General features: G+C 36.5%; 1 protein-coding gene across 1 annotated transcript; it reads left to right on the top strand.

Moving 5' to 3' along the window:
* Nucleotides 1-983: 983 nt before the first annotated feature.
* On the top strand, nt 984-3,850 carry LOC147282370 (Leucine-rich repeat receptor-like protein kinase family protein). The gene is made up of 2 exons (XM_086248432.1): nt 984-2,983; nt 3,377-3,850. The coding sequence occupies exons 1-2, from the start codon at nt 1,924-1,926 to the stop codon at nt 3,751-3,753; spliced, it is 1,437 nt and encodes a 478-aa protein (XP_086104558.1). The 5' UTR covers nt 984-1,923; the 3' UTR covers nt 3,754-3,850.
* The last annotated feature ends 6,975 nt before the right edge of the window (nt 3,851-10,825 follow it).

Below are 10,825 nucleotides of genomic sequence, written 5' to 3'. Positions count from 1 at the left end.
TCATAGTCTCATCTAAGTGCTCAACTTTTTCTTTAAATTGTAATCAGTTAGATATAAAAGCCTATATATTTGATTATAAAATAAGAAAAAAGTATTGTACTTTATTATTCCTCTTACAACATGTATTTAAAACCTACATATATATTGTGAGATAAATCTCACATACAAATATTTCTCAAAAATCAACACTTCTGTATGTGTTTAATTACCTATTTGTAGTTACAACAAGGTTTGGAGCTATATATAATTTCTCCTCACTTCAATTTATTACAATGGAAAAAGAATTAGTTTAATGCAATGTTACATTTTTGCATGCTGTATTTGTACCTTAACCAATAACTTCTTATAATCAAATGGAGATATCCTAGACCTAAACCATTATAAATGAGAAAATCTACTTACTGATTTGTGTAGCTTGTGAGTGGTTGCAGTTTTTAGAATTTACTTAAAATTTGTATGTAACTATGTATTACATAAGAAATGTGTGAGGCTTTTTTCCGTAATCAAAAAGAAATTTTGAAAATCCTCAAAAGTTATTGATGACCTTTTTGGATCTTTGCCAATATGCCCTTGAACCCATTAAACACCTAGCAATCCTTGACATACTCTGTCTTATTACACTCTCCCACTTCGCTGATATATAGAAAAGAATCAAAAGATTGAAGGGAACACAACCAAGCTCCTCTCAGCGTCACCTCCAATGGCTACAACCTGCACATACCCTTTGCTTCTCTCTCTACTCTCCACATTTTTCATACTCAGTTCCGCATTATCTGAGGCAGACATTCTTCTCATCTTCAAGGCTTCCATTAAAGACTCTTCAAACTCTCTCTCAAGCTGGTCCAACACCTCAGCCACTCATTATTGTCAATGGACTGGAATTACTTGCACAACCACACCTCCACTCTCTGTAACTTCTCTGAACTTTCAAGCTTGAACCTTTCAGGTGATATTTCATCTTCAATTTGTGAGCTTCCCAATCTGTCCATTCTCAACCTTGCTGACAATCTCTTCAACCAACCCATTCCTCTCCATCTCTCTCAGTGTACTTCATTGGAGACTTTGAATCTCAGCAACAATCTCATCTGGGGTACAATCCTAAACCAGATTTCTCAGTTTGGTTCCTTGAAAGTTCTTGACTTGAGCAAAAACCATGTTGAGGGAAAGATCCCAGAAAGCATTGGCTCACTGAACAGACTCCAAGTTCTCAACCTGGGAAGCAACTTGCTTTCAGGTAGTGTACCTTCTATCTTTGGGAATTTAAGTGAGCTACTTGTTCTTGATTTGTCTCAAAATGCATACTTGGTGAGTGAGATTCCTACTGATATTGGGAAGCTTGTGAAGCTTGAGAAATTATTCTTGCAAAGCTCTGGTTTTCATGGTGAACTTCCTGATTCTCTTGTGGGTTTGCAAACTTTGACTTTTGTAGACCTTTCCCAGAATAACTTAACTGGTACGGTTCCTCAGACACCAGGGTCTTCTCTCAAGAACTTGGTGTCTTTTGATGTTTCAGAGAACAGGCTTTCTGGGTCATTCCCATATGGCATCTGTACTGGAAAAGGCCTTATAAACCTCAGCCTTCATACAAATGTCTTTAATGGTTCAATACCCAACTCCATTAGTGAATGTTTGAATCTTGAGAGGTTTGAAGTTCAGAACAATTTATTTTCTGGCGATTTCCCAATTGGGTTATGGTCATTACCCAAAATCAAGCTCTTGAGAGCTGAAAATAATAGATTTTCTGGAGAAATACCTGATTCAGTATCAAAGGCTGCTCAATTGGAGCAAGTACAAATAGATAACAACAGTTTCACTAGCATCATTCCTCATGGTCTTGGGTTAGTCAAGAGCTTGTATAGATTCTCTGCATCTCTTAATGGTTTATATGGTGAACTCCCTCCAAATTTCTGCGACTCACCTGTTATGAGTATAGTAAACCTCTCCCACAATTTGCTTTCGGGTCAAATTCCAGAGCTTAAAAAATGCAGGAAGCTAGTGTCATTGTCTTTGGCAGACAACAGTCTTAGTGGGAATATCCCACCATCTCTTGGTGAATTACCAGTCCTAACTTACCTTGATCTTTCTGATAATAAGCTTACTGGTCCAATCCCACAGGCGCTTCAGAACTTGAAGCTTGCGCTCTTCAATGTTTCCTTTAATCAGCTATCTGGTAGAGTCCCATACTCTCTTATTTCAGGTCTCCCGGCTTCATTTCTTCAAGGAAATCCTAAACTTTGTGGTCAAGGATTACTCAATGCTTGTTCTGATGACCAGCCAAGACACCATTCTTTTGATCTTACAACCTTGACATGTGCCCTGATCTCTATAGCTTTTGCTGTTGGAACTTTCATTGTTGCTGGTGGGTTCATTGCTTATCATCGACATCGCAAGCAGAGATCTCAAATTGGCCTTTGGCGTTCGGTGTTCTTTTATCCTCTCAGGGTCACTGAGCATGATTTGATTATGGGAATGGATGATAAAAATGCTGCCGGAAGTGGTGGAGTATTTGGTAGAGTCCACATTGTAAGTTTGCCAAGTGGTGAACTTGTTGCTGTGAAGAAGCTTGTCAACTTTGGGGTCCAGTCCTCCAAAGCTTTGAAGGCTGAGATCAAGACCTTGGCCAAGATCAGGCATAAAAACATTGTAAAAGTTCTGGGGTTTTGCCATTCTGATGAATCGATATTTCTGATATATGAATTCTTACAAAAAGGGAGCTTGGGGGACATGATCTCCAGACCTGATTTTCATTTGCAGTGGAGTGTTAGGTTGAGAATTGCCATTGGTGTTTCTCAAGGACTAGCATACCTCCACAAGGATTATGTTCCTCATTTACTTCACAGAAATCTCAAATCGAAAAATATCCTTCTGGATGCAGATTTTGTACCAAAGCTCACAGATTTTGCTCTTGACAGAATTGTGGGAGAGGCTGCCTTTCAATCAACCATGGCTTCAGAATCTGTTTTCTCCTGTTACAATGCACCAGGTAAGAGAACCAGCATTCCTAATGAGTTTTCAAATAGATTATACTCTTACTGATATTTCTGCATCTTATATGTTCCAAAGCAATCTCTTTAGATTTGCATCATATATGTGGTCTTCAAATGTTCTGTTGGTCAATGGTCATTGAATAACTACTTTGGAACTTTTTATGGCATGTGAATATGGACTGCTTTGTTTGGTACATCAACTTATCTTTTGAGCCTCTAGTTTGTATTTTGTAACATTTCTCAATCTAGGTTGGTACTTCCTTCTCTCGGGACAACTAAAGTGCAGTTAGTTGCAAGCACATTCTTTACCATCTGCATCATATTAGATGACAAATATCATATTTTGATAAATTGAGAGTTCTCTTATGACATTTATTTGTTGATTGCAGAATGCAAGTACAGTAAGAAAGCATCTGAACAAATGGATGTTTACAGCTTTGGTGTTGTATTATTGGAGCTAGTGACAGGCCGGCAAGCTGTGCTAGCGGAACCATCTGAGTCTCTCGATATTGTGAAGTGGGTGCGACGGAAGGTCAACATTACAAATGGGGCTGTCCAAGTTCTCGATCCCAAGATCCCAGATTCTTCCCAGCAAGAAATACTAGGAGCTCTAGAAATTGCCCTTTGTTGCACTTCTGTGATGCCGGAGAAAAGACCATCAATGTCTGAAGTTGTGAGATCACTTCAGTCCCTTGACTCAAGGACTCAAATTCAAGTTAGGGATGACTTCTCTAACTTTGAGGAGCATCATTCAGTTTCAGTCTGAATATTGAATGACAAATGACTGCATTTTTGTTTGCCTTGCATGTAAATTGAACTTGCATTTACATAGTGACTTGTGATTGTGGAAAAAAAATATAGGGTTGGGCATGGTTTTCCCTTTTTTGTTTGTCGTTCAACAGAGAATGATTTGAGATTTGGTTGACAGAAATGAGAATTTTACGGTGTAATATGAATGCAATTTTATATCCTTGTTGGGAGCTTTGTGTTTTCTTGTGTTAACTTAATATACATTGTTGGCCTATTTCTTGGCAACTTAAACTTTTGGAGTCCAATAGTTGACATGATACAACAACCTCCCATTGTAATAGTAGTACTTCAATGTACAAGACTCTACAAACCAGAGGTTCAGAATTATGTTTGAACTCTTATAACCATGTATGAATTTGAGCAAGAGCACAAATATTCTTCTAAAGGAAGTTCTCTACGAGAGAACAAGTTCTCAAAAGCAATTAGAATGAGAGATGATATTAGGCCTGCTGTATTGTGAGAAATCTCGGATTGAAAAGTTGTTCCAGCTTCCAAATGAATGAAACAAATGCACTATTTATAGAAGTCGAATGTCTGTTGATGAGAAGAAATGACTGTCAAATGAACAGCCATGACTAAACAAACAAAAAAGCCATTCTAACTTTATAGAAGGGCGGGCATGCTACCTTTCTGAAGGTTTTTGGGTCCCAACTTTTAGAGATAATGTGGGCCAGAGGCCACTCAGACCCATGCAAGCCCAAGCATAATGAGGCCCATATGCATATCAATACAGCAAGCCCAAAAAATGAAAATAAGATAATTTACAGAAAATGTGTGATCCAAAAAGATAAGCCTTACCCAAAAAGATAAGCCTTGAGGCATCAACCAAAAGTGCATTCTTGGACCAAAACTCTTTAACTTCCCCTCGTGTCTCTCATGTGAGATTTATTGTTCGGCCCAAGCTCTACCGACCACCTTAAATTGTTGAGTTAATCATTCTATTTTTAAATTTTAATTTTACTCTTAAAATAAAAAATTCTAATTTTATTTGTTGGATCATTCGACACTTATCTGTCGAAATATTTGTGGTTATTTGATACCTAACTGTCGAACATTAGCAAAGTTTCCGGTAAGTAACCACCGAATGGAAATAAAAAAGGCATTTGGTAGTATTCTACCGAACATTGTCATTATATTTAGCCGTAAGTTGCCGAATTTCTTAGTATATTTTCAGGAGCATGATGCTGAATGAATCTGGATAATTTCATAATTTTTTGCAAGAAAAGGTAAAATAAGAAAAATTTGTCCAAAATATGTTAGGGTGGTCAACTCAGCAATGAAGGGTGGTCGGAATAGCCTCTGGCTTATTGTTCTCTAATTGATCTTACTCATCTTCATGTAGCCTAGCTACTTTGAAATTAATTTATGATCCACTCATAAATTAGATTTTAAACAAATGAATAGCTGATTGGGACACTTGAAATTTGACCCAAGTTTACTATTAACTAACGCTCCAAAATCAATTTTCCAACATGCTGGAAGATTGTTGTTTATGCTTTGAGCTTCTGTTAAGATTTCTTGAAAAATTGTTGTTTATGCTTCGAACCATTGTTGTAATATGTTGGAAGATTGTTGTGTTTTGGGATTCCGAATTATAAGTTTATTACAAACTTTAAAAATATTAAAAAGGATGAGTGGTTGGTTTTAAAACTTTAAGACAATTTCACATTCAACATCAAGTATTTGAACACCCTCTCATTTAAAATTTTCCAAAATTTGGTGCAACTGCAACTAAACAAACACAAAACAAAAAATCAAAACTGCTCGAAAAAAAAACTATAAATCTTAAATAATGAAAGGCAAGACAGGTACCAAAATATTTCATTGTCCATTACTTTCCCATTTTTATTAACTAATTAATTCTGCAGCATCTAAATTTAATTATCTACTAACTTTATTGTTTTCTCTTTTGCTTCCTCATGAACGAGACAACAGATTATGTTGGTGAGTACCATCTTCTTTACATAACTCTCTAGTTTTGAAATTGAAGATCACACATCATTGATTAGACACAAATAGGAAAAAGGCAAAAATTAAAATGGTTAATAGCACTATAACGAGTGATTGATATTTGTTATACTCTACCTTTTTTTTGTAAATTAAATATTTGTTATACTCTACCTAATTAAAACATTATTTATTATTAACTAGTTATGAGTCTAATACTCTAATCTATGTTATATCTCTAATGGTATTTTTATCTTTCCCCACATAAAAGAAAATTAAAGCAATTATCAACTTACTAATCTGGACTTAATTATTTTTCAATAGTTTTGTAATTAATTCTCCTTATAATTATAGCAGGTGGATTTAAACATGAAAAGGACGCTGCTAGAGCTTAGATTTTGCTGCTCTAAAGTTTTGGGGCATGTCTGCTCGCTTAAATTTCCCTGTATGTTAATTAATTGACAATATTATATATATATTTTACGATTTACTTTGTTTATAATTTGGATCTTCCCCTTGCATAGTTGCATATGCATATTATTGTTGTAGCTGAGCGACCACCGACTACGAGAAGGAATTGGTGGAGATGAGGAGTATGAACAAAAAAGCCTATTTGCTCCAGATTAGAAGGTAATAGTGGAATTATCGAGGTGGAATTTTTTGATATGTACAATTAGTAATGAATGTTTATTTTGGTCTATTATATATATATATATATTTTTTTCATTTTGGTATATGGTGATTAAAATAAGGGAGAATTAGAATTTAGTCCATTTTATAAGTCTTTCTTAGACTAAGACCGGTGATTTAGAGTTTTTAATTAAGTTATTTTATTTTTCTTCTTTGACGGCTTTATGTTAGATTTTAACTCCAAAATTTTGGGCTCCACTCAAAATCTTAAAGTTAAAACTTAATATGCAGTCTTTACAAAACCCACTCTACACCCTAGGAGGGAAAATACCTTTCAAATAAGGGAAAATATCCTTCAAATTAGGAAACAACTTTATTATGAATTAAAATGATTTTTTTTAAATTAAAAAGACTTTATTATGAATTAAAATGATTTTCTTGTAAACTATTATGAATTAAAATGATTTTCTTATAAATTTTAAAACACCTTCGTTCTCTATCTAAAAACTTTTTTTTTTTTTTTTTCTAAAAACCTAAGTCTAATTATCTCTTAAAATAATAATTAAGAAAAAGTGCATAGATTAAATCTGTAATTTTGAAAAAATTTATTGATTTATTTGTAATTAACCCAATTATTTATTATTTCCATTTTTTTTTGGTAAAATTTTTATCATTTTTTAAAACAAACACATTCTTTTGAACAAGAACAAATAATTAAATACAGCGAATTGTACGTGTAGGAAATATGTTTTGTTTGCACTGCATATTTACTTTCTATGAATTAAGACATTGCCAGGAACCTGCAATTTCCTTTTAAATAAATAGCATCAATAAACAGTGTTTTCAGAATTAGAATTAAGATAGGTCAATGGTTGAATCTCTTGCTCTGCAAAAGTAAATAAACAATCATAATGTGATTACAAAGTGCAAGTTTTTTACTGAAAGTTGAAGCATACACAAACATTTCTGTACAACACAGGTAGCAAGCAAATCACTAGCATCATCACTATACCAAGAACTATATTAAGATATGGGCCTATATTTTGGAAAGGAATAATGTTTCATTGATTTACAATCTGTCATTGTACAGATAAATAGGCTATACAATCATGAATATACAATAAAGGAAAAAAACCATAACGTAAGGAAGTAAATGTATTCTTCAATGGGCATAACGTAAGGAAAGGAATACTAACGTAAGGAAAGGAAGTAAATGTATTCTGATATGGGCCTATATCTTAATACTCCCCCTCAAGTTGGAGAGTGTATATCATAAACTCCCAACTTGCCTAAAAGAGACCCAAAAGAAGCCTTTCCCAAAGGCTTTGTGAAAATGTCGGCTATCTGCAAAGAAGTGGGAGTGTAAGCCGTAGTGATCAATCCAGACTTAATGTAATCCCGAACCACATGACAATCTAATTCAATATGTTTAGTTCGCTCATGAAATACTGGATTGGTTGCAATATGAAGTGCAGCTTGATTGTCACAATGTAAACGTGCATGATGTGAGTGCTTCACGCCAAGATCTTGTAAAACAAATTTCAACCAAGCAAGCTCACAGCTAACTGCTGCCATAGCCCGATATTCCGCTTCTGCGGATGAGCGTGCCACTGTGTCTTGTTTCTTTGTCTTCCAAGAGATCAAGGAACTACCAAGGAAAGTACAATAACCAGTGACAGATCGTCTTGAGATTGGACAAGTGGCCCAATCTGAGTCACAGTAGGCTTTCAGACTTAGTGAGTTTTGCACAGGAAAGATGAGACCTTGACCTGGTGAACTCTTAAGGTAACGTACCACACGCAAAGCTGCATCATAATGTGGCTTTCGTGGTTGATGCATGAAACGACTAAGCATGTGAACCGAGAATATTATATCTGGTCTAGTGACTGTGAGATAAATGAGCTTTCCTACTAATCTCCTATAACGTGAAGGATTTTTTAAGATTTGTCCTTCAGTTGGACTGAGCTTCAAATGTTGTTCCATGGGAAAGGAAGTGGGTTGGCCACCAAGAAGACCCACATCATCTAATATATCCAAAGTATATTTGCGTTGGGAGATGAAAATTCCTTGCTTCGTGCGAGCCACCTCTATGCCCAAAAAATATTTGAGGAGACCAAGGTCTTTTATTCGAAAGCGAACATGAAGAAATGTCTTAATAGACTGTATGGCCTTCGGATCATTCCCCGTAATAATAACGTCATCCACATAAATTAATATGGCAGTGAAGGAAGAACCATGTGACCTGGTAAAGAGTGAATAATCTGCTAATGACTGCTTGAAACCTGCATCTTCAAGTGCAATTGTAAACTTTGCAAACCAATTGCGTGAAGCTTGTTTCAAGCCATATAACGATTTATTTAGTCGACACACAAGATTCTCCCCCTGTCGACTAAAACCAGGTGGAAGAGACATGTATACCTCTTCATCAAGGTCGCCATGGAGGAAGGCGTTCTGAACGTCTAGTTGATGAAGAGGCCAATTACGGACGGCAGCAATAGCAAGCAAACAACGAAAGGTGACCATTTTGGCAGTAGGAGAAAATGTCTCAGTGTAATCCAACCCTTCTTGTTGAGTGTAGCCTTTAGCGACAAGGCGAGCCTTGTAACGCTCAATGGAACCGTCAGGTTTATATTTGATTTTATAAACCCATTTGCAACCTATGGGATGCTTTCCTGCAGGCAAATGGGTTAGTGTCCAGGTATTAGTCTGCTCAAGAGCCTCAAGCTCCTTGTCCATAGCCTCTCGCCATCTTTGATCTGTGTTTGTTTGGACAAAAGAAGTTGGTTCCACACAACTAGATATAGAGGCCACAAAAGAATGATGAGTGGGAGATAACTTATGATAATTAAGAAATGAATTTATGGAGAGGATAACGAGTACCTTGGCGTTGTAGAGGAGATGGAACCGAAGATGATGGTGTAGCGGAAGTAGGCAATGTGGCTTTGTACACATGAAAATCGCGAAGCAAGACTGAAGGTTGGCGAACACGGTCAGAATGCCGAGTTGGTTGAGGTGGAGGAGCAGAAGGTGGTGAGGCGGAGCTACCTGATGAGGAATCCAAAATTGGGCTAGGACGGGCGGAAAGAGGAGTAGTGGGGCCAGGACTGTCGGAGAAAGGAGTAGTTGGTTCAGGGTTAGTTGGTGTATCTGGGGATGTTGGTGGTTCAATAGGAAGTAAAGATGTAGGTAAATGGGTTGGAGCATCATCAGTTGGCAAGGGAAAAATGGAACTATTTTTGTCAGGTGCAGGCACGTTAGTGTTAAAAGGAAAAATATTTTCATGAAAGACAACGTCCCGGCTTGTAAAAAATTGGTGACTGGATAAATCATATAGTTTGTATGCTTTTTGCCCAAATGGATAACCAACAAAAATGCATCTACGTGCTCGCTTATCAAATTTGTGTTTAGGAGTGAGATTGGTGGCAAAACATAAGCAACCAAAAGCACGCAAATGTGTGTAAGTGGGTGGACGACAAACAAGTTTTTCATAGGGAGATTTACCATTTAAAAGCGGTGTGGGCAAACGGTTGATAAGATATACAGCAGTAAGAACACACTCCCCCCAAAAAGCAAGAGGTAGATGAGAATGGAATCATAGAGCACGAGCCACCTCCAGGATGTGGCGGTGTTTCCGCTCAACTACACCGTTTTGTTGGGGGGTATAGACACAAGTGTGTTGGTAAACGACTCCTTGTTCAGCAAAGAAATCCCGCATAAAAAAAAATTCTAAACCGTTGTCCACTTGAATATTTTTTATTTTGTGACTGAATTGATTGTCAACAAAAGAAAAAAAAGATTTAAGCAAGCTAGCAGTTTCAGATTTAAATCTCATCAAATAAATCCATGTGCAGCGCGTAAAATCATCAACAATAGACAAAAAATAATGTGCTCCAGAATGTGTAGACACTTTGTGTGGACCCCATATATCACAGTGAATCAATTCAAAAGGATGAGTACTTGAAACAGAACTTAATGGAAATGGTAATCTTGTTTGCCTAGCCAATGGACAAAAATCACACTGCTTATTAGAATGAAAAGAAATATCCAGAAAATGTTTAGCCAAAAATTTAAAACGACCAAATGATGGATGTCCAAGCCGCAAATGCCATAGATCTTGTAGAGAAGTGACATGAAATGAAAATGGAGGAGGAGATGGTGATGAGATTGCCGGCTCCAGGTAGTAAAGGTTGCCATGTCGCCTACCCCAACCAATCATCTTCTTCGTTTCCAAGTCCTGCAAAACGCAAAAGGTTGGGAAAAACATCGCACAACAATTGAGAGATTGGGTTAGTCTAGGAACAGATAATAAGTTTGTATTAAAGGAAGGAACACAAAGAACATTCTGAAGTTGCAATTTTGAATTTAAGGAAATAGTTCCTTTTGAATGAATATTTGCTTTTTCTCCATTGGGTAAATGAATAGTTTGTGCAGCTGAGAGGGTTAATGAGTCT

Source organism: Dryas octopetala, chromosome 6 (genome assembly GCF_963921425.1).
Source record: "Dryas octopetala chromosome 6, drDryOcto1.1, whole genome shotgun sequence".
Lineage (NCBI taxonomy): Eukaryota > Viridiplantae > Streptophyta > Magnoliopsida > Rosales > Rosaceae > Dryas > Dryas octopetala.
This window is presented reverse-complemented; position numbering and strand designations above follow the sequence as displayed.

What these genes read in the sequence shown, in the direction of transcription:
- LOC147282370 (XM_086248432.1), top strand. Translation starts at nt 1,924, where the DNA reads ATGAGTATAGTAAACCTCTCCCACAATTTGCTTTCGGGTCAAATTCCA. An exon ending in CTCCTGTTACAATGCACCAG is followed by an intron (nt 2,984 to 3,376) that starts GTAAGAGAACCA and finishes TGTTGATTGCAG; the next exon opens with AATGCAAGTACAGTAAGAAA.